At 48.4% G+C, this 23,760-nt stretch overlaps 1 protein-coding gene across 6 annotated transcripts in view; it reads right to left on the bottom strand.

The window, feature by feature from the left end:
* The window catches only part of SAFB2 (scaffold attachment factor B2), a 34,539-nt gene that overhangs the window by 3,441 nt on the left and 7,338 nt on the right, over window positions 1-23,760 (bottom strand). For 5 of the 6 annotated variants that reach the window (XR_010942514.1, XR_010942516.1, XR_010942515.1 and 2 more), the window contains exons 5-18: window positions 22,925-22,987; window positions 22,050-22,077; window positions 20,631-21,141; window positions 20,159-20,208; window positions 19,529-19,629; window positions 14,642-14,791; window positions 14,443-14,555; window positions 10,293-10,423; window positions 8,931-9,022; window positions 6,008-6,144; window positions 4,086-4,376; window positions 2,955-3,095; window positions 1,626-1,668; window positions 150-280 (exon numbers count right to left, since the gene is read on the bottom strand). Coding sequence is in view for 2 of the 6 variants with exons in the window: in XM_067734088.1 (XP_067590189.1) it covers window positions 150-280; window positions 1,626-1,668; window positions 2,955-3,095; window positions 4,086-4,376; window positions 6,008-6,144; window positions 8,931-9,022; window positions 10,293-10,423; window positions 14,443-14,555; window positions 14,642-14,791; window positions 19,529-19,629; window positions 20,159-20,208; window positions 20,631-21,141; window positions 22,050-22,077; window positions 22,925-22,987 (1,982 nt within the window). In the remaining 4 variants the exon portion in view is untranslated. The remainder of the gene's footprint in view (window positions 1-149; window positions 281-1,625; window positions 1,669-2,954; window positions 3,096-4,085; window positions 4,377-6,007; window positions 6,145-8,930; window positions 9,023-10,292; window positions 10,424-14,442; window positions 14,556-14,641; window positions 14,792-19,528; window positions 19,630-20,158; window positions 20,209-20,630; window positions 21,142-22,049; window positions 22,078-22,924; window positions 22,988-23,760) is intronic. The other variant, XM_067734089.1, reaches the window with a different exon arrangement.

The following is a 23,760-nucleotide window of genomic DNA, read 5'->3' as shown; positions in this document are numbered from 1 at the left end:
CGCCTTCAGCAGGCAGAGCCCACACAAGGCCAGGAGGAGCTGTTCCAGGCGACCTGGCAGGTACACACGCCCAGTTCACTTTCAGAGACGCCAACCTGTCACCCGGTGAGGACAGTGATGCCCAGCCCCTCTGTGGCCTGCCCGCTAACCTGGGGGGAGGAGGCAGCCCCCGGCCCTCGCTCATCCTCTTGTCGGAGCCGTAGCCACCCCAGCCGTCTCGGGAGTCGCGGCCATGGCGCTCTGGTGGTCCTCCGTGGCCGTGGCGGTCGTCTGAGTAGTGCTGGAAGGCACAAGAGGGACAGGGCGACTCCAGTCACATGGCTCCCAGACAAGCTCGCGGCAGGTCTACCTTCTGGGTCTCGGAAACCTGCAGACCCTGCCTCAGTGCGCTGGGGTGTGGCTCAGCACCCCAGCCACCCACGAGGACCTGCCCAGGCCCCTTCGGGCACTTCCTGACCCCCTCCTTGAGAACCCCAAGCGCCGCTAAAGCTCCATCACTGGTGCCACACGAAGGGCCAGCAGCGGGCCCTCCCACCCATGAGCGTGGAGAGCCCCATGCTTCGGGGTCCACTGAGAAGAGTCACTCAGACCCGCCTTCCCTGAAGAGTCAGGGCACCTGCTCCTTGCTGGAGACAGGAGGGCCCTCCCCACACCCCTAGGGCAGGCCAGCGCCCTCAGAGCCCTCTCTGCTCATACTACTGTGGAGGCCTGGAGGCAAGTACTGAAGGCAGGAACGGCTTAGTACCCCTGGCCAACCAAGTCAGTGCTCAGGAAGCCAGCACACCTGGGGAGCAAGAGAGAATATAGCACTCTCTCAAAACCCACACCCCTGTTTTAAAAAGCCATGATTCTGATGCCGTCCCCCACCTTTCTCGTGGAGGCCTCCTCTGTTCTCTGAGCTGACACCCTAGGCACCTCTCACAGGGAACCTGCAGACTATCAGACACGGGGACCCATCCCAGTACCCGACACAGAGGAATGCCCCAAAACATGACCTAAATGACCCCCTAACAGGCCACTAAGCCCCCGCTGGGGCATCCCACAGTGCCTAGACTCAAGGCACTCCAAACATGTAGGCAACCAAGTATCTCTTCAATTAGTTTCTACTGAATAAAACGAAAAACAAGCCCTACCTGTGTTAAAAAACAGACTCCAGACTCGAGACTTCCCTAGTGGCGCAGTGGTTAAGAATCTGTCTGCTAATGCATGGGACATGGGTTCGAGCCCTGGTCCGGGAAGATCCCACATGCTGTGGAGCAACTAAGCCTGTGTGCCACAACTACTGAGCCTGCGTTCTAGAGCCTGTGAGCCACAGCTACTGAGCCCACGCACCATAACTACTGAAGCCCGCACGCCTAGAGCCCATGCTCCACAACAAGAGAAGCCACCGCAATGAGAAGCCCGCGCACCGCAATGAAGAGTAGCCCCCGCTACTTCACAGCAATGAAGACCCGATGCAGACAAAAAATAAAATAAATAAATAAACAAATAAAATACAAAACACAGACTCACTAACCAATCATTTCTGTGCACATCTACTCACCGGCCAGAACTGACATCTCCACGCCCCACCCACCCCACAGAAGCAGGCACGCCCCCTGGCCTGCTATCTGGCTTTTACTCACCTGCCCATCTCGCTCTCCCATCACTGACCTTGAACCTTCTCTCCTGCAAAAAAGAAATGTCTCATTCCAAAGGCACCTGATGGCTCTACACAACACTGCTGCAGACCACACAGAAGAGTTCCACAATTAGAGTACTTATCCCCTTTTACCACATGAGAACTGTAATTTACTGGCCTGAAAAAAAACTGCCTCACAGCTTTCTCTGGGGGTAGGAGTGAAGTGGGATCCTAAGAAGGTGGGAACGAAGGTTTTACTGAACTAAAATCCCTTAGAAGGGTCTCAGAAGTAGAGACCCACACCATGAAGCTAATGCCTATAATTTTATCTGTGGCCTGATGACAAGTCAGGTAATAAGCTTCGGCAGGTCCCTAACCTCTAGTCTGACCCAACACACATGACTCACGCCACATCTGAAACCAATTCCAGCCATAATTAATTAAACGAGCTGCTTCTCAGCCTGTCTTCCCGCCCCCCCCCCCCACTCTTCCTTCCCAGAGCTAATGAGCAGGGAAATGGCTCAAGGATATGCAGCTCAGGGGAGCATGATGAGAAACCTAGAGAGAGAATTCTTAAACGGGAAAAATCGAGGGCTGCTTTTCTAAAAAACGAGATATAGTCTTCATTAAAAAGGCACTGGCTCACTTTGTTATAAAGCAGAAACTAACACACCATTGTAAAGCAATTATATCCCAATAAAGATGTTAAAAAATAAATAAATAAATAAATAAAGGCACTGGCAAAAGAAAAATAACCCACCCAGACCCTCGAAACACAAAGTAGGCCTAACAGGACCTCTGCCACATTCCGCAGTCAGCTCTCTTCACGTGGGCTGGCACAACCCCATGCCAGTCAGTGACCCCCGCAGATTGCTCAGGCGGGTCATGGCCTTTCTCTAAACTGCTTTCTCATCTGTGTGAACAAGGAGGCCGGGCCACACCCTCCTCAAAGCCCGGTGCTCCAGAGCAGCTTGTGCCAGTGGGAGGGACAGGGAGGAAGTGTGGCCGTGGAGACCCCACAGGGAGCTGTGAAACCCAGAGCCCGGGGCCACCCCCAAGAGAGCTGAGCATGGGGGAAGCCAAGGTTCAGGTCCTGCCCAGGGCCCATCTGTTCTAAGACGACAGTGCATGAAACGTGCTCCGAAGTGCCTTCCCCCTAGACAAAGCCAGGATGCCGTACATGACCACCGATCCCAACGTCCTGCTCAAGGTCTGTTTCTAAATCCCACGTGTGACGGTCAGAGGCACCCACTAGGAACCTCACGAGTGCACCAGACATTAAGAGAACAGACGGAGACCGATCCCTGCTGCAGGAGTGGGGTGGGGCACTGACCTGTCAGCCACGTGCTCCTGGTACTGGCCCCGGTCACGGTGGTCAAAGTCGTGGAAACGGTGATCGGGCCGAGGGAAGTCTGGGCGATATCTGTCCTCCATGGCCATGCGCTTTCCCTCTGGCCAATAGGCGTCATCTCGCCTGTTTTTTAATTTTAAAAAGAATGCAAATTTCATTTATGAAAGAGAATGAGAATAAAAAGAAAGAGGGCAGAAGTGGGGAGGGGAGCTCTCTCTCCAGACCCAGTATCATTTAAAATGTCCCGCATGGCTAAAATCTAAACATTCAATCATTATCGCTTTGATTTGATAAATTAAAATCCCCCAAACTGCCAAAAGGCATACTGGCATTCTCATCTGACAATCCTGAAAAAAGAACCGCTGTGAGCTAATTGTGTCACAAGGCTGTTAATACCTTGATCCCCACATGAGCTCAGATGCAAGTGCAATGAAATCTTTGATTCTCCTGGAATGAGGTTCCGAGTCACCACGTTCTCACCTCCTCGTCTGCTATGCTAACCTGAACCTCCCTCTGAGCTTTTGCAGAAGCAAAGGGAATTAGATCGGGTGATGGCAAACTATATACAACTCGGGATGGTATCCAATTATCTTCTTCCTGATTTTCACCAGAAAATTAGGCTCACAGGTGGTGGGGTGATGGGTGACCATCAATTAAGCCACTCAGAGAAGCTGGAGAGCAATAAACCTACTTTCTGAGTGGGAAGGCAATCTCCTTCTCCACAGCACCCAGCCTCTCCCTCTAGGAGGACACACGAGCCTGACGGAGACGGCAGTGAACGCGGCATAACGCATGCTTGGTTGTCTCCACTCCACTAGACAGTGGTCATGCTCCACCAGGAGCCACAGTGCGAATAGCAGGACGGCCTAGGCGAAAGCATCAAACCCTTCAGCAAGTGGCAACAATCAAGATTCTCTGAAGCGTAACTCGGGTGGGGAAAAAACGCTGCATTGGCCACAGAGGTGGCAGCAAGGAGCCCTGCCCAAGCGTCCAGAGGCCCAGTTTCTGTCTGAAACACCTCCGACTCCCTACACTAAGGTGGACAGGAGCGGGGTGGCTCTTTCAACGTCAGGAGAAGCGCCCCGTCGCCCCACTCCGGGCCGGGGGCCTTACCGCCCAACGTCGTAGGGCCTCCTGAGCACCGACCGCCGCTCCTGCTCGTAGCGCAACTGCTCCTGCTGGTGCCGCAGCTCCTCGCGCTCCCGCTGGATGCGCTCCTGCTCCTTCCGGCGCTCCCGCTCCACGCGCTCGCGCTCCCGTTCCAGCCGCTCCCGTTCCAGCCGCTCCCGCTCCAACCGCTGCCGCTGGCGCTCGAGCTGCAGGCGCTCCCGCTGCAGCCGAGCCTTCTCCTTCCCCTCGTGGAGGGCGTCGAGGCGCTGCTCCCTCTCACGCTGCTCACGCTCTCTGGGGGAACACAGGAAGGCCGCCCTGACTTCCCGACGTGGTGGCGCCCGGCCATCGAGACGTCGTCCTCCGAAGGAGTCTGGAACCTTCCAGCTCCCGGATGGGAACTGGCTCGCCCCGGGCCTGGCTGCCCCCTGCCAGCTACTAGGCGGCAGGCACTAACCGGCTCCCTAAGCTGCTCGATCGGCCAGAAACCCCAATCTCCACACTTTCCCTTTCTCCAAACAGCAAAGCTGGGGTGAGCTGGGAGGGAGGGGGTGATGACGAGCAGACACAGAGCCTCAGGTCCAGACCAGGAGGACCTGGCTCAAAGAGCACCAAAACAAAGCCATAGCTAAATAAAGGTCAGGAAAGTAAGAAAAGCAACGGATAATTGCCACTCTGAAGCTGCTGGGCACGGAGAAAACCCTGGAGATACGGATGACAGTAGCTTTCCCTGAAGAGGGACAATCAACACTGTCTTTTTGTCACCCCTCCCCTCTACAAGGCTGTATTTTTTTTTTTTTGCGGTACGCGGGCCTCTCACTGTTGTGGCCTCTCCCGTTGCGGAGCACAGGCTCTGGACACGCAGGCTCAGCGGCCATGGCTCACGGGCCCAGCCGCTCCGCGGCATGTGGGATCTTCCCGGACTGGGGCACGAACCCGTGTCCCCTGCATCAGCAGGCGAACTCTCAACCACTGCGCCACCAGGGAAGCCCAAGGCTGTATTTTTAATAAGCACGTCATTTTGAAGGGACCTAAGAGGGGGTGGGGAAAGGAGAAGGCCAGTCACCAGCGAAGGGGACGGTGGTCTCATTTATCAGCCACCGCACACCAGGAGCTGAGCGGGGACTGGGGAAACCCGTTCTGCTCTCTTCACACCCTCCCACGGTGCCTGGGAAGGGTCCAAACCAAGGGCAAGCCAGCTGGAAGCAAAACATCTCCAAATGATCAAGAAATTTTTACTTGCTAAACCCCATATGCAGAGGCTGAAATCACACTGTTTTGGAAAAGCAAACTGGAGAAGTTTCTACATGATCTGCCTTAGCTCAAGAAAGTTTCCCAAACACTGCAGTATCACAACTTCACTGGGTGACGTTTAAGGGAAAATGACGAGGGAGCTCTAGACAACCTGGTGTGAAATGGCAGAAAGCGAAAATGGAAATGACAAGCCTGCTTCAACAAACCATCTCCTCAGCAAAGGGGCACAGAATCGCTGTGGGACCGCTGCTGCCTGAAAACGCCACGAAACGCAGACGTCTCAGGAGCAAAGATGTGAATCACAGCTCTAACAGGCCAGCCTGTTCCTGGGCTGCCATGTTGATCTAATTCACGTGGAAGGGTTTGGCGGCAAAAACTGAGGCCTCAACCCTGGAGACCCTTCTACCAAAGCCATAGGCAGCGTGGGTCCACTTGCTACCTGGTCCAGGGTGCAACTTCAGCCAGAGGAGATGCTGCCGAGCAGAAACGGGCTCTGATGAAATGTCACGGGACTACCATGGGCCAGTGTGAACGCCCCCGCCTTTCGCTCTCAGAGGAAACACACTAGGAGGCCAGTGAGCCACAGCCACACAGGCGACTCGCTTAGGAGGAAGAGCAACCCTCCCAAGAGGAGACCATGGACCCGCCGGCCTCGCTCGGCCCCCACTCACCGCCGCCTCTCTGTCTCTCGGATTTCCCGTTCCCGCTGCCTCTGGCGCTCTCGTTCCCTTTGCTCTTTGATTTTGTCAAAGGACAAGATGTCTCTCTTCTCTTTGCTTTCCGATTTGCGATCCTGACTCTTTGAGCTCTGTTTACCAAAATTGGTTTATTAATGTTAGGAAAATGCTGACAACAGATGCACGACGCAAGTGGAGTATGCACATCTGGACTAGACTAAGATCCTTCAATCCCACGTAGTTTACAGGGAGGCCCCAGCACAGGCCGCCTCACACCACCATCTGAGTTACGCTGCTAGAGTCTTGCTTTCAAAGGGCATTAATGGCAGAGAAAAGGTGGGGTGAAACCTCAGCAGTTTTTCTGCAGCAGCAGAGCCAAGCGCTCTGCATTATCTAAAGCAAAACGAGGCTCCCCAGAGGCACAGGCCATGTGCACTCGATGCCCGCAGCGACCCCTTCGTTCACTGGGGAAGCTGTCGAAGCAGCTGTCTAGACAGACAGCTGGAGGAGGGGCTGCGTTTTTCACTTCTCAGCTATTGGCTCAGGCCTCAGGCATGTGGCCTCAAAAAAGAACCAACCAAAGGCACTTGAATGTAAAACAGCACTGCCAGTAAGGCAGAAAGTACCAGTGGGCAACTTCTATGCTCTTACATTTCTGGGAGAAGACAGGAAACAATGACAGCCAATACCCATTTCTGAGGCTCTCAAAGGCTGGGACTCCCAAACTGGCCACAAGCAGACTCTCCCAGAAGTTTTTACGTAGCTCAGAACCCAGGGCCTCCTGCAGACCCGCCACCTCAGAATCTCCAGGGAAGGGGGGCCTGGGAGACACTATTCAAAAGCTCCTCAGCTTATTTTCTTAATTCGCTCACTAAGGGGCAAAAACGTCAATGAAAGACAAAGCAATCCAAAAGAAAGATAGGCAAAGGAGGGGGACACAGAGGACACCCTCATTACAGGGACAGATCTGCAACCCAAAACATCGCCATTACCCTCAAGATGGGCAGAGTTGAGAGTCTGATCACACACACTGCAGACTGGAGTGAGGAAGGGCAGATGCCCTATGTTCCGAGGTACGGATGTGATCTTCTGGGGAGGCCAGCATGGCAGTGGAGGTGCCGAATCCGACTCCAAGTTCAAGGCTGGCCTCGGCCACTTCCTAGCAGCCCAGCACACGCTACACACTCAGTGAACCTAAGTATCCTCTATAACCTTTCTGAAGGGCACTCTGATAGTATCTATCACAATGAACAACATCCTGGCGGCTTTGGACCAACACTGCCAACAGGCGTGCACGCAAATGTTGCACTACAGCCATTTTCAATAGGGGATGTGGAAACAACCAAACATCCGTCACCAGGGGACTGGTTAAAAATGATCAAGGTGCATCCGTAAGCTGAAATGATACGAGCTTTACAAGGAAAAGGACACACACCACCACCTGGATGGATTTCAGGGACATCACGCTGAGGGAAAAGGCCAATCTCAAGGTCACGGTTGCACGATTCCATTTAAACACTTGCTCACAACGACAACATGCTGGTAATGTAAGACAGGTTAGAGGTTTCCCGGCGCTGGGGATGGGCTGGTGGGGTGGGTGTGACAATAAAGGGATACCAAGGAGGAGATCTTTGTGCTGATGGACTAGTTCTGCATCTGGACTGTGGTGATGGGACACAAATCTACACGGGTGACAAAATGTCCTAGCACTGTTCACACCCTCTATGCCACCCTCCTGGCTCTGTGACTGTGCTACACGGTTACACGAGATGGAGCCACTGGATGAAACCAGGTGACGGGTTCCTGGGCTTCAATTTCCTGTGAATCTGTAATTATTTGAAATTTTAAAAACATTTTTTTAAAAGTAGAAAAAGCAGAACTGTATGTCTCAATACACAAAGCTCTCCAAGACATCACATACAAAGAGGTGTACAGCAGCCAAGTTATGGGAAGACCCTTTCCCCATGGTGTTTCAGAGTGTAGACACATGTGCCGCATGTGTAATGCCCTTTGAGGGGAGCCCATGCAGAGCACAGGCTTCTGCTTCGCTTACCTTGTATCTTTCTATACTACATGTATGTTCTAATCAGGCCTGCGTTATTAGTTACTTTTTTAACATCAGAGTTATTTGGGTGGTAACATTATAGGCCTTTTTGGGTTTTCTTCTCTAGATTTCTCTGTATTTTATGATTTTCCTATAGCCCAGAGGAAAAACAGCATTAGGAACTGCTGCTTTATAGAACCCAAATGTTCATTTCAAAATTAAGTGTCAAGACCACAAAGTGTTCTTGGATGAATACTGTTAGCTCTGCACTAACACAGCATTACTCTCCTCATTAACCTTTTAGTTAGAACCTTCAGCTGGATGCAGAGGGTTTTGTTTTCCAGAGTAGAAGCAGCAAAATGGACAAGCAACTAGCTTGTCCAGCAGCATGGCCCACAGAAGCGATGGAGCTCATTCTCTGATAACATGGAAGACAGTTTTAGGGTGGACTCTACTTTTCTTTTTGGTTAATTTAATAGGAGACTAGAAAAACTAAAGAAAATAAATAAAGTACTATTAGATTAACCAAAGAGTAGAACCTGCCTTCCAACTTGACAAGCCCTGGGTCTTGCCCATTCCATCCAACTTGTGAATCAATTCTCCTTCTAGAAAACAGTATAACCTATAACCTAACAGGACCGGCAAAGGGTCAACACATTTATGGGGAGCAAACACAGTTAAGTATTGTTTTGAAATAAGTTTCAGAACCTAGTTCGTGCCTGTACATATACTCTAAATAGTTAATACGCCTTTTGAGTTCTTTTTCTTAACACTTCAAAGGTGAAACAACGTTGTTCTTATACTGCAAATCCGAGTGGTTGTTAAACCACCATCAGAACTAGCTAGACTTGAGAGGGCAGAAGCGATACTTACTCTCTCCTTTGACCTGCTTGTGGTTTTCACACTAATGACAGGCTCCCCTTTCGATTTATCCATCACAACTGTTCGTTCCATGCCTCTGCTTCCTTCAGGAGAAAACACAGCCGCTTACGAAATCATGCTGACCCCCCCCAGCTCCTGACCGCAGGCAGCAGCCCCACCAACCGAGGGCTCTGGACACGCCCTCCAATGACTGCTGATAAGCTCTGGAGCCTCGGCGCCCCATCTCTCTCCCCTCTGTGATGTGAGGTCAGTGACGCCCACATGGCAACAGCAGGTCTGAGGTGGACGGGGCACCCCAACAGGCCTTTGCTCGTCTGGAATGAAGTGGTGTGATCTGTTCACACCTTACGGCGTAAACGGGAATTAAACTGCATTCTGCAACGTGGGCACCAACACGTCCCACACTCAGGCCTCCTTCACCCCCACGCTAAACCCCAGTGGCTCCAGGGATCATGCACTTCGACGTGCATTCCTCCCACAGGTTCTGGAGAGCTCTGCAAAACCCAGGCCCCTGTGCTGAGTCAGACATGGCCTGCCAGCTTGGAGGGCCCCGCGAGACAGGTGGGCTCTCCTCATTCATCTACTGCAATAAAGGCTTCCAAACTGATTTTCCCCTCAATGAAATGGTAAGCAGGCTCTAACCACCGGAACAATTACTGATTTACGGAGATTTACAATACTGAAGGAACATTTTAAAAACACGGTGCTCTTGAGACTGCTGGTAAATTACTCCAAACACTTGAGATGTAACTTGTAATGTGCCGTACCAAATTCCAAGGTTCCAGAGGGTTGGGTTGTTTCTGTTTTAAAGGGGGTGGAGGGCATGTGTGTGTGGGGGGGAGCGCACTGGTTTCACTTTTCCCCACAAAACTTTCTGTGGAGTCTCATGCAAACCTGAAGGTGCATTGCACAATAAACTTTTATAATGGGTATAGATGCTCTGAGGTTTTAGTTTTCTCTACATTTTTTTTTTTTTTAATCTGATTTTAACACAAATGCAGGAAAAACTCGACGACATACGTGCAGAACTGCATGGAATTAGTCACAAGAACTAGGACACCTCGCTCTTGCAAATCCCACATTCTATTCTACCGGAGACTCAGGAAAAGCCAACACCCAGGTCACTGAGCCACCAATAAACACAGATCCCGACCAGAAAAACTACAGATTTCTGATGTTGTAGAGAAACCCCTTTTGGCCATTTCATCACCGGAGGCTGTCCTCTAAGAGCTTCCTGCACACAGAACAGCTCAGCAAAAGGCACCAAGCCTGCTGGGCCCTCACTCCATGCAACCCGCCTGCCGCCCTTGCCGCCTCTTCCCTTCTCGTGAACACTCCACAGACTCTCATCACCTGATCTGGTGACTCGGGACCGATTGGCTGCTCCCGGTTTCAGCTCATCTTCATCTTTTTCTTCCTTTTTAATGTTTTCAGGTTTTCTTTCCTCCTTCTTCTCCATCTTCTCTTCCTTCTTAATTACAGTTCTGTTTAGAAACATGGTGATCACACTTGAGGTCCTGAGATTCTCACAGGAGTAGCTCACACTCAGACTTCTACACAAAGCAAACCCGCCCGCTGCCAGTTGGAGGGAAAAAATTATTTGAAAACTGTGGTAATGATAATACCCTCTTTAGATACAGCCCCTTCCCACTTAAGTTACCTGCCACATCTAAAAACATGCCAGATGAAACTACAGGCTCGTGGGGCGTCTCCCCAAAATGCCAGATGTACCAGTGTGTAAACAGGCCCAGAAGCAGACATGAGAAACACTCCAATTATACAGGAAAGCTTGTTAAAAACTAACTTCAAATGTTTCATCTTGTATGTGTAGAATATTACTTTTAAGTTTTATAGGGAAAAACACTTTTTCCAAAAAGCAGAGTATAAAACAGAATGGAGGTACAGTACAAGGAGGGGCGGTGCCTGCTGCAGGAAGCCCTGGGCCCCCCACCCAGACCACCCCCCCCACCGCACCTGGTAATTTCCGCACGCTTTGGGGGAGGCAAAATGGCACGTGAGGTGCCAGCAAATATGGAAACTGCTGGTGCCATTTCAACTGAAGGCAGTCTCATGCTAAGCAGTCAAACAAATCGTCGCTGCCATTCAAACGTGTCTCCCACATTCCCTACTGCTGCTTGTCCCCGGAGTTAAACTCCACACTTACAAAATGCCCATTGCGTGCCAGGGTCCAGGATGGGAAATCCAGGTCCTATGGGGTCTGCTAACAAGCACCACCTGCCCTCTCTTCCCACCACCCAGGCAGAGCTCGGGATGGCCGAGGAAACCTCTCCCAGATGCCCCTCAGCTCACACTTCCTCCCTCCTAAACTTCCACAGCATGACGCTTTAAAACTGTATCTATTTTGAGAAATATTCAATTTCAAAATGAAACAAAATAATAACTGATGGCGTCTATCAGAACTGAAAACTAAATGTTTGTAACATACTGCTTTCCCTTTACGACACAAAACACTCTGGACACAGCCACCCCTGTGACAGTCTCCATCCCTGTGACAGCCACCACCAGTGCCTTTACTGTCAATTGTGTGGCTCCACCTCTTCTGGCTTCACTCGCATATTCCCGTAACCATGATGCCCTACAGTGATGCTCTAGGTTTCTTAAGACTGACACAGTGAGACAGTCCTCGTGTGCTGCTCTACAATGCCTTTCACCGCATGCCCTGCCGGTTGGGCTGTGTGGACACACGCACAGATCTGGGTCCTTTCGACTGCTGAACCACAGCCCACTGTTATTTACCCGCTTCTCTTCTGACAGATTAGAGACTGCTTCCGCTCACCACCTGACTGCAAATAAACCCCAGAAACCATCTCTGACGTGCCTTTTCCACTGTTCCGGGGCAGCACCCTCTCCCTCCCAGTAGCCTTACAAAATGTCTTGAAAGGAGACCCTTCCTACTTGTTCTGGACTCCTAGACACAAATGGACTTCTTGATAACACTAATTAAGTTAAAAACCAATTTCTTTCTTTTTTTTTTTTGCTGCGCCATGCAGCTTATAGGATCTTAATTCCCCAACCAGGGTTTGAACCTGGGCCCTCGGCAGTGAAAGCACAGAGTCCTAACCACTAGACTGCCAGGGAACTCCCTAAAAAGCAATTTCTAAAAAATATATACATAGGGAGAAAAAGACCAGAAGAATAGATACCAAAAATGTCAGCCCTGGGTAGTGGGATTATGCTTGACATCTGTGTGTGCTTTCCAAATGGCAATTACATAAAAACTCATCCAAGACAAGCAACCTCTTTAGGAAAAGCTTCTCTATGTCACTTAAGCTGACTACCAAACCTAGAAATTCTTAAAAACGAAAGGTCAGGGACATCCCCAGTGGCGCAGTGGTTAAGAATCCCCCTGCCAATGCAGGGGACACAGGTTCGAGTCCTGGTCCAAGAAGATCCCACATGCCGCGGAGCAACTAAGCCCATGAGCCACAACTACTGAGCCTGGGCTCTAGAGCCTGTGAGCCATAACTACTGAGCCCACATGCCACAACTACTGAAGCCCACGCGCCTAGAGCCTGTGCTCCGCAATAAGAGAAGCCACCGCAATGAGAAACCCACACACCACAACAAAGGGTAGCCCCCGCTCTCCGCAACTGGAGAAAGCCCACGCAGCAACGAAGACCCAATGCAGCCAAAAAAAAAACCCACAAAAGGTCAAATGAGGGTGTTCAATGAAGAAGAGAGTAAGATTAAAAACGAACTTTAAAACGCTCAGCCTCCTACACAAACCACTTGAAAGCAGTCTGGTTTCATTTTAAGCTCATCACCCAGTTAAGCAGCCCTGCGCTGGGGTAGCCACCCCCTGCTCGCCTCAGGCCCGGCGCTGCTCCTTTCTGAGCTGTCTCTCCTTCCACACAGAGCACAGACCTCACAGCATCATTCCAGGGGCTGCGGAAACCACACACGCTAACTAGTGATTACACCCCCTTCCTTTCCCCATAAACATATCTCACTTTTGTGATCAGAAAATCAACATATGAAATGTATCTCGAGGTGCTAAGAATACCAAGAACTCCCAAGAGCTCCCCATGTTCCCCCAGTACAGGTTTTTAGCACTACCAACAGGATGTGTCTCTTTGGAGAAGCTGCCAATAAAATTACGATCTCACCCCTAAATACAAAAAAGCTAATCTGACATGCATTTCTCCTGGGTTTACAAATTCCAATTTGGCTACAACGAAGATGGCTAAGTACATCTTTAAAAACCAAGTTTAGGGCTTCCCTGATGGCGCAGTGGTTGAGAGTCCGCCTGCCGATGCAGGGGACACGGGTTCGTGCCCCGGTCCGGGAAGATCCCACATGCCGCGGAGCGGCTAGGCCCGTGAGCCATGGCCGCTGAGCCTGCGCGTCCGGAGCCTGTGCTCCGCAACGGGAGAGGCCACAACAGTGAGAAGCCCGCATACCGCAGAAAACAAAAACAAAAACAAAAACCAAGTTTAACTTATGAATGTAATGCCCACAGTCATGTTTATTTAACTATAAATTTTCTTACGTTTAAAAAAAAAACAGAAAAACTGAATTACAGTGAGACTGACATTCTCAGCAAGATTCAATTTTTAGGGTGTGAGTGGACCTAGAAATGAAAATAACCTGTGCTGACAATACAAACTCAACATAAACTATGCATTCTGAGAATAGCACCCTGTCAGGCCCGTCAACAAAATCTACCTTCTCAAAAAAGATAAACCTACAATTTTGATAAAAGTATCAATGGGAAATGCTTGCTTTTGAAAGATCTGTCCCTGTTTTCATCTTGATTAAAGATGCACCTCCTTTATAAAGGTAGTCTCTCAGACCTGTGGTTCCCAAACTATGGTGCCAAGGTACACCAGGATGGGTGAACTCACAACTGCCCTGGGATATTTTAAATTTCTGAGGGAAACAAAGAAATACTATCTGCCAGACAACACGTCAACTACTAGCTTGTGGTCACTCGTTTCGATATTAGATCAGGCTACATTCCTTTGGATGAAACTGTCTTTGCAAAGCTGGGCTTCTGCAGTTGCTGTGATAAAATACAAGATGCACAAGGATCAATGTGGACCAGGAAATGATTCCAGGGTTTGAGAGGCCATACAAGAGCTCAGAATGTCAAGAATGAAGTAAAAATACAGCTGACCCTTGAAAAGCATGGGGACTGGGGAGCCGACCCTCCACAGTCGAAAATCCACATGTAACTTCATAATCGGCTCTCCCTATCCGCGGTTCCACACCTGCAGGTTCAACCAACTCTGCACCTGTAGTACTGTAGTATTTACTCCTGAAAAAACTGCCCGTGTGAGCGGACCTGAGCAGTTCAAACCCGTGTTGTTCAAACATCTTTCAGTCTGTGTTATTTTTTCAACAGATTACTAACTTGCTTGGACATAAATACTAAGCGGCAGCAAGATGCCAAAAACCACCCAAGATGTAAATAAGGAGCTGGTGACCCTGTGGCTGCCACCTGCCCTCCTCTGAAGAGAAAGGTTTTAAAAAAGCACTTTACTTTTCAACTTTGATCTCCACAGAATGATGTCTGTCAACATTAGACAATTTTTCCTTCTTCACTTCACATTCTTTTCTGTCAGACAGCTTTTTCCCAGCAGGTTCGTTTTTGGCCTAAAATACAACACAGACAGAAACAGGTTAGGGACCAGGTCTTCTGGCCTGTGAGCTCTGAGTTACAGCAGCAAGAACAGCCTCACCTTCTCAACAGAGATCATTCTTCCATGAAGCTCAGTTCTGTGGAGATGGCTGATACACTTTGTGGCCTCATCGGACGTTGACATGGTGACAAACCCGTAGCATCGGGCCCCGGGACTGCGGGCATTGGTCACCACTTTGGCTCCAACAACCTTTGTGAGAAAAGGGTACTCTTATTTTCTCATGCAAATAACCACACTACGTATCAAGAACTGCTAGCAGTTAGCTGATCATCAGAATCATTTCCACTTGTTTTTACTGCTCTGGAAATTGTTGTTCTTCGTAACAAGTTATTAAAGTGATTCTAATAAATCCTGACCTATCAAAATACAACTGCTTCTAAGATTACCCCTCACAGTGACAAAATACAAACAAGAAAAGCTAAAGACAGACTTCATTAACCACGACCTGTTAATTAATCAAAAGTCCTTCCCACTCAGACCTTTTTCTCCAATTCGACTGTTCCCATGGAAAGCTATGGGGATGCTGACTCAGAAATGCACCCCAATTCATGCACGTCCGGGCTGAGAACAGCTCTGATGTGATGCAGAGAGGGCTTCCGCTTCCAGCCAGGACAGAGTACCAAGCAGTTACCCTCCTGCCGCCTGAAACTAAAAACCCGGAGGAAATGTGGGCAACAAGGGTTTTCCGACACTGGACAGCAGGCCGCATAGGATGGTGACCCCTGCAAGGGGGTAACGCCCAAGGGGTGTCTCCTATGACTGCCCTGGCACACCACCTAGAAGTTCCAGCCAGCAACAGGGAGGAGGGAGTGAGGGGCAGCATCCCTGAACAGACAGAGCTCAGAGTCAGAGGAGATGAAGGCAGCAAGCAATCAGAATACCACAGTGGAGAGGGCTGCCCACAACCGTGCACTTGTGTGAGGTGACCACCCAGGCTAGACAGACACCCACCAGTAACGGGAAGAGGGAACAATCCCCTGGGCTCACTCAGGACCATAAACGGTTCACTGTTACCAGAGTGACCCCACCAGCCAGAGTGGAAGAGCCTGTAATTCCCGAGGACATGAGGCCGAGTACTCAGGAGTGGACAAAGCTGGCCAGAGTTAAAGGCTGCCCTAGCCTGACTGGTGAAGCCTAACAACAAGCCTCAGAAGGAGCAAGTGACTGAACTGTGACCCAGCAAACGCGCAAAGACATTTATGGGGACACAGGAAGGACCAGCACCCAACAAGGTGAAAGTTATCACGTGGCATCAAAGACAACGAGGCTAGCTAGCCAAGGAGCAGGAAAACAGGGCTCTAGCACAGAAAAGGACAAAGTCAATAGAAATGTCACAATGACAGAACTAGTGAACAAGGAGGGCCGTATCCTGTACGTTCCAGAAGGCAGAGCAACAACTGAGCACGTCAGGTAAGCACATGGAAGATGTTTAAAAATACCCAAACCGAATTTCTGAAAAAGACTACACCAGATGGGCCTGAGGACAGACATGACAAAAGAAAAAATTAGGGAACTTGAAGAGGTAGTAAGAAAAACCATTTGAAATGAAACTAAGAAAAAACAAAAACGAATCAGAGCAACAGCAATATGTCCTCATGGGCATGGAGCACAGGAAAAAAACTTCGCCAACGAGACCAAAGCGCAGCAGCAGCAAACTTAACCGGTGGTAAAGAGAAATCGTGAAGGCAGCCAGAGGAAGACAAGACGCACGGACACTAAGGAGCAAAGGTGAGAATGACAGCCGGCTGGCTGGAGAGGACGCAAGCGAGAAGGAGCAGAGTGGCTGTGCCACCTGGAGGAGAGCAGCCAACCTTGAATTCTATACCCAGCAAGACAAAGGCAAAGCAACAGCTTTCTCAGGCATGCATATGCCATGAGAATTCACCGTCCACAATGCTGCACTACAAGACATGTTTAAGGAGGAAGGAAAACAATCCCCAGGGAGAACGTGGACAAACAAAAAGGAAGAAAAGAGCACCCCAAAATGGTAAATACACATGAGTAACTAAAAACCCACTTTTCTTTAAAAACAAAACAACTCACCAAAAAAAAGCCAATAATGCACCGTGTGCTTTATTAAATAGAAGTAAAACGTAAGATAACGTCACAAAGCCTGGAGGAGAAAATGGCAGTGCACTGCTGTAAGGCTCTCATACTACTTGGGAACTGGTATAATGAAGTCACTGGGAGATAGACTGTGATAAATCAAATAACACCTCGAGACAAATGAACCTGGAAATACAACACACCAAAATTTATGAGATGCAGCAAAAGCAATCTAAGGGGAAAGTTCACAGAAATAAATGCCTACATCAAGAAACAAGAAAAATCTCCAATAAATAACCCAAGTTTACACCTCAAGGAACTAAAATAGAAACTAGTTACATAGACTAGATATAGCTAGTAAGGCACAAATCATAAAAAAAACTATGCAATGCAAAATCAAGCAGATAAACAGGGACTTCCCTGGCAGTCCAGTGGTTAAGACTTCGCCTTCCAGGGACTCCCCTGCTGGCTCCATGGTTAAGAATCCACCTGCCAACGCCGGGGACACAGATTTGATTGCTGGTCTGAGAAGATCCCACAAGCCGCGGAGCAACTAAGCCCACGTGCTGCAACTACTGAAGCCTGCGCACCTAGAGCCTGTGCTCTGCAACAAGAGAAGCCACCACAATAAGCCCACACACCACAATGAAGAGTAGCCCCCACTTGCCACAACTAGAGAAAAGCCCACGTGCAGCAACGAAGACCCAACACAGCCAAAAATAAATTTAAAAACACCTAAAAATTTTAGAATGTTTTAAAAACAGGCTTCACCTTCCAAATCGGGGGTGTGGGTTCGATCCCTGGTCAGGGAGCTAAAATCCCACATGCCTCGCAGCCAAAAAACCAAAACATAAAACAGAAACAATACAGTAACAAATTCAATGAAGACTTTAGAAATGGTCCATATCAAAAAGAAAAAAGCAATCAGGTACAAGGAATCCAAGAAGAAACAGGACATATACAAAACACAGAGCAAGAGCACAGATTTAAACCCTACCATACCAGTGCTTCCGTTAAGTGCAAACGTTCCCAGAGGACATTCAAAGACGTGAGGATTGGGATATACAAAAAGCCTGAGGCACAGGAGCCATGGCTTCTGGCTGTGACCTCCTCTGAACTCAGTGGGTCAACGTGAACAAGTGCTCTCCTCTCTCTGGACCTCAATGTACCCAAATGTGAGATGGTGAGGGGGATACATGCTCCCTAGGATCCCTGCAGACTTTGACATTTTCACTTCTGCCTGAAGAAAGCCCCGATCTGTCCAAAGCACCCCATACAGGGCCAGAGCCTCTGCTGAGATGGATACAGATGTCAGTTCGCATATCAGAGACGAAGCTTTGCCTTCTTCCCTCTCCTCAATGAGAGGGCTGAGCTAATCATGGGGTCATTTGACCTTTCCATCAAACATTATCCTTATAAGGGCATCACTTCCGATGACAGATAAACCTAAGTGAGAGCAGATACCACAAAAAGCTCCCATGTTCCTGTCTGTGCCCTTTCCCTGCTTCCCATCCCCTGCTATCAAGCTCCTCACAGAAGCCTTTGTCTGCTCATCCACTTCCAGAGCCTTGTCCCGCTGCGGGGCCTTCCTAGGTCCTGTTGCTCTGGTCCAGAGCTGAGCTCCGAGGGCCAGGCAAACTAATCACGCAGCCCTTGGCCTAAATGTCACTTCCTCAGCGATGACTGCTGAACCTACTTCCCAAATCTAAATCAGGCCTTCCTACCACACACTGATGGCACACTGTAACCTTCAATATACTTATCATAACACGTTATGTATTTATTTCTTAAGCGATCTTCCACCAATGTAAGATCTATGATGTCAATACCCTTGTATCTGTTTGCTTTGGCTTTACAATCAGTGCCTGATTCTAAATGAGTGAGTGAATAGGTTAGGGCTTAATAGTGTTCTACACCCTTTGGAATGCTTCTTCTGGGTCCTGTCTGCTCATTCCCTAACCCCTTCACTAACACTTAATTGGGGAACAAGGACCTGAGCCAAGGAATGACCTGGGCAGCCAGGATGACACAGATGCCAAACCTCTGCCTGGAATCCCTGCAACTTGCTGCCGCTGAGCGGTACCTCGCCTACTTCTCTCCCGAGGGTCACTCCCCACAGGCCCCCAGCAGGCCAGGGCAATCGTTACGGCTTCTGATAAGACTATTTCACTACCTAGTTCCAAGACAACAGGATCATTCTTAAATGTTCCTCAGAAGGCTTCTGAACTGTATTACTTTCCTCCTGCTCCCGTGACCAATATATCAGTTGATATATTTAAAAAAAAAATTTTTAATTAACTTTATTTTTTTTAAATTTTTGGTCACGTGGCTTGTGGGATCTTAGTTCCCCAACCAGGGATCAAACCCACGCCCCCGGCAGTGAAAGCGGTGGAGTCCTAACCACTGGACCGCCAGGGAAGTCCCCAGTTGATTCATTTTTAAGCCACTGTCCTGTTCCAATTCTCAAACTATATACTTTAGATGGTAGACGATACATGGAGACCAACTCTTCACTTACCGTTAAGGGAATAAACCGCATCATGCCAGCTTCAAGTTTTGTACTGGCTAAAAGACAGTTTGTTCAAGAGAAGTTGGAAGCACAGCAGGGACATGTAGACTGTAGCTTTTACATACCTTCTCTGAGCAGCGTTCTACAAGCTGTCTACTCTGCCTGCCATCCACTCTCAACCAGGAAACAAGGCTTACTACCCACCACTGGCTGGGTCCCCCACCTTGGAGTTTTGGTTCTTGTTTGTTTTCCCCCAACCAGAAACAAGAACCAATACAATTAACAGCGAGTATGAAGTTTCTAAACTCTTAGATTTATTATATTTTAATGCCGAATCAAGGCACAATGACAGAAAGTCAAAGGGAGTGTACCTTTCCGTATTTGCTGAAAAGGTTCTTCAGATCTGTCGCTCGAGTTGTGGAAGACAGTCCACTGACCCACAGATTCCTTCCAGAACTACTGCTGATTCGACCTGAAGCAGGAGGGAGATGATTATGCTTTACCTCAAGGCATAACAGTAAGCTCAACCACTCCTCCTAAGATGTAGCCCTCTCTTAAACCCTGATTAAATCCAGTCTCGACTCCTCTGAGTCAAGAATTTAATTACCGCCAACAAACTGGACAGAAGACGAAAAATCTGGATCACAGACACTGAGTTTTCTTACTCGAGGAATCATCACGTCTTGTCAGTTACAAACTGAAATGGCTTCAATGATCAGCTCTCAACCAAGATAGCATTTTCTAAAATTCTATTATTCCATAGGTGGACCTGTCCTGTAATAGGACTTTCACTATTCCATAAGCAATAATCACAACAAAGGCATAAAATACAGAAGCTCATCAACATTTAAAACTAGTCTCTCAAGATACCATTAGATGATTAATTCCAGTAATCCATAATAAAACCAACTACTGTATCCAAACTGTGGATACTTGCAGGCCCCTCCCTCCCAAAATAAGGGATCCGTAGATGGCTCCCTGCCATGTAAATTAAATCATACCTTTTTCATCTTTAATGATTGGCTTTATATCTTTTTCTTCCTTAAAAGAGCTAGAGACAAAAGTTAATGTTACTCGTACAGGAATAAAATGAAAGACAACTAAATCAAAGTATGATATGTGCTAAAACTGAATACCTACCAGAAAATTAGTCTGAAATAAAATTTTAACAGCACCTTTACAAGCTTATATTGGAAATCTGACCCCCCAAATACAATGGCAGATTCTTAAAAGTCAATTCGATTTAGCTGAAGATAACACTTAACAATTTAAGAGCACAACCAGAGTAGGTTGAGAAAAACAAAAGGAATTGAAATCACCCATTAAAAATACACAAAGAGAAATAAAACTTTAGAAGTAAACTACAATTGCATCAGTCTGGCTGGCCAATTGCAGAAACAACAGCTTATGTGTGTCATTAAACGACCAATGAAAAGGAGATAGCGTCTGGTCTAAAACTGAGAAAAAACAAACCTCATTTTCTGATCAGCGCCCTCACTGGCTGAGGACTCTTTAGGAGCCGGAGGGACTTCATTACAAGCTTCAAAAGCAAACTTCTTCACGTCTTCTTTGCTATCCCTGGGGTCTGGGCTTGAGGCTTCCGGGGGCGCTTCCGAGGCCTCCTCGCTACAGGCTTCCGTGTGCTCTGAGGCTTTACTACTCTGCTCAACTGGCTTCTCTAGCCCTACAGGCTCACAGTCCGTCCTCTCGCCATCGCCTGTCTGCTCCACGGGCTCCCTTTTCACTACCGCTAACAGGGTGTCTGCCTTGCTCGACTGAGCTTGTGCTGTTGACTCGCTGGCCAAATCTAAATCACCCTCCTCCGGATGGGCGCTGTCAAAAAGGTCCTCTTCCTCCGCAAGCTTTCTGTCTGGCCCCACGCTACTTGTTTCCTGTGCAAATGGCTGCTCCAGCTCGGAACCTTCTTCTTTTACTGGCTCAGATTTACAAGTTTCCCCCAAAATGTCGAGTATTTTCTCATTTTCTACGGATTTAACAGGAATAGAATGGCACAAGGTTTAATTACCAGGGAAATAAAGCAATCACAAATGTGGAACTGGCACGGCTGCCACACTAACACGAAGAGAACTGCTAGCTACACAGAGATTGGAAAACCCGCGGGTACACAAAGTTACACTGGTTACACTACCTGCGCTCCAACCGCCTGCGAGAGCAAGCCTCTACGCTACATGGAAGAGAAAAGGCCCCACAGGTTTAAACACCTACAACCGTGTGGCTGCTTCTCGACAGTCTTCATGCTTCTGTTCAAGTCTGGGTCTTCGACTTATTTTTCCAATGTCCAAGGTGTTCAATCGAACGCAACCACCATTCAAGGACAGCTCAATTTCCAAATTTCTTTGAAATTCTTTGAACGGAACAGTCCAACAGGAAAACCAGAAACTTCCGCCGGCAGGAGATAAACGCAGTCCGGAAGGGGAACAACACGTTGGAAATTTTCATGAAGAAAACTGTTTCCTCTTCTGGAATCCAGTCACTTCTCAGGCTATAAGTGCCCTGACCACCGCTTTATCCTGCCTTAACTGCATTAATCAAAATGACTGCAGCAAATATCACAAGATCTGTTTCATGTGTAGAAACACATGGAAGAATCGTGGGGTTGGGGGGAATTACTTAAATGCCACTGTACGTGGTTAGAGAGATGAAAGTAATCACTACATCTCACCAAATGTATTTGACCTCCAGAAACCAGAACGGTACTTCCACAGATCTGGTGATATGAATGGGTTTCCAATCTCTGATCCTTGTACGATCTGGATTGTCCACCATTAAAATAATTTACAACACCATAAACAACTTAAAATATATAGACAGCTTAAAAAATACATTGGGAAAACTTTCAAACCATAACTGTTGTGTCTCTCTTATCAGTACCTGGCTCCAATAGAGGTTCTTCAATATCCTATTGAAAAGGAAAGACAAAGAAAATCCACAAAGCACTTTAAAAATCGGACAGATTCCCCTAGCAGATACAACTTTCAATCAAATATGAATAAATGCTTGTTCCAAACAAGTTTCTCCACTCAAAACAAAGTATTCCATTCTACAATAATTCAATGACAAGTTCACTGTGTTGGTTTCTCCCCAGCAAAAGCAGACAGGTAGCAATAATATTAGCCCATCCCATTCCCCCCTTGGAGTTGGGCTCTGCAGCTGGCAACGACTCCCATGGTCCAGGCAGAGGTCACACACATGGCCGCTGCTTTACACATCACACCGGATTTGAAAAAAATGTATTTCTCCCAACGTAGAACTGTATCAACGAAAGACTTCTCCACCCTGCTGAACACCTCTCCCTAACTCCCCCTGGACAGAAGACAAAGGCTCCTGGACACTGGCAGTCAGACCCACCTGTCTCTGCAGCCCCACCCCCACCCTGCGTTCTCCATCCCTACAACGCACCACCCCCTCCTGCCCCAGAGTCTTCTTCCCCTTCACCTGGCTACCTCGACTGGCCTGTCAGACCTCAATTTGAACACAAAGGACTTCCTCTGGGAAGCCCTCTCATGGTTTTGTAACTCAATCACCCAAACTTCTACTTTCTAGTTACACTCACTGGTCATAAACACCACGCCCACTAGGCTGCAAACCCTGACACTGACAATTTGGCTCAACCTCTTATCTCCAGCACCCAGCTCAGGACCGATGCTCAATGAATTGTTCACACACCCACACCCACACTCTTTTCCACTATGGAAAATTAACCACTCATGTCAGCTTTCCAGCCACAGAACCAGGTAGTAACCTACCGGAGGCACTTTGAAGTCCAATGATGAAGCATCCAAAGTGTTCTCAAAGCCCTCCCCGTCTACCTGAAAGACAAAATGCAAGACTACTTTGTGGAGACAGAATTATGAATGCCAAGGCCTACACCTCACCAGTTTCCAGGCCACCTACACATCTATTTCCTGCACAATGCCTACCGCCATCTGCAAGCCCACTGCTGAATCACAGCAGCCCCCCTTACCCACAAGGGATATGCTCCCAAAGCCCCAATAGATGTCTAAAACTTCAGCCAGCGCCAGACCCCACATACACTGTGTTTTTTCCTACACTGGCAGGCAGGTAACATATATAGCATGGATAACTGGACAAAGGGATAATTCCCGTCCCGGCAGGATGGCGCAAGGTTTCGCACGCTACTCAGAACGGTGTGCGATTAAAAACTTAGGAATTGTTTATTTCATTTAATATTTTTAGACCCGGTTGACTGTGGGTAACTGAAATCTCAGAAAGCAAATCCATGGGTAAGTGGCAGGGGGGCTACAGTATTCAGTTTATCACCTGCCTCCTGGCCCCCAGGCCCACTCCAGGACTAGGTGGTACCAGCAACTCTGACAGAGGCTCACAGAGGGCTGGCGCTCTGTCCACACTGGCCAAATGAATGAACGAGCAAATTCATTTTCCAGGCAGTTTCCACACACTGGTGGTCAGCATACACCACCCAGCCACAGAATTTCCAAAGCTGAACTCAAAAGGAAAATGAAAAAAAAAAAAAAAGAAAAAAGAAAAAAAAAGGAAAAAAAAAAAGAGAAAAAAAAAAAATGAAAAAAAAAAAAGGAAAAAAAAAAGAAAAAAAAAAAAA

This window comes from Pseudorca crassidens, chromosome 3 (assembly GCF_039906515.1).
Source record: "Pseudorca crassidens isolate mPseCra1 chromosome 3, mPseCra1.hap1, whole genome shotgun sequence".
Classification (NCBI taxonomy): Eukaryota; Metazoa; Chordata; class Mammalia; order Artiodactyla; family Delphinidae; genus Pseudorca; species Pseudorca crassidens.
This window is presented reverse-complemented; position numbering and strand designations above follow the sequence as displayed.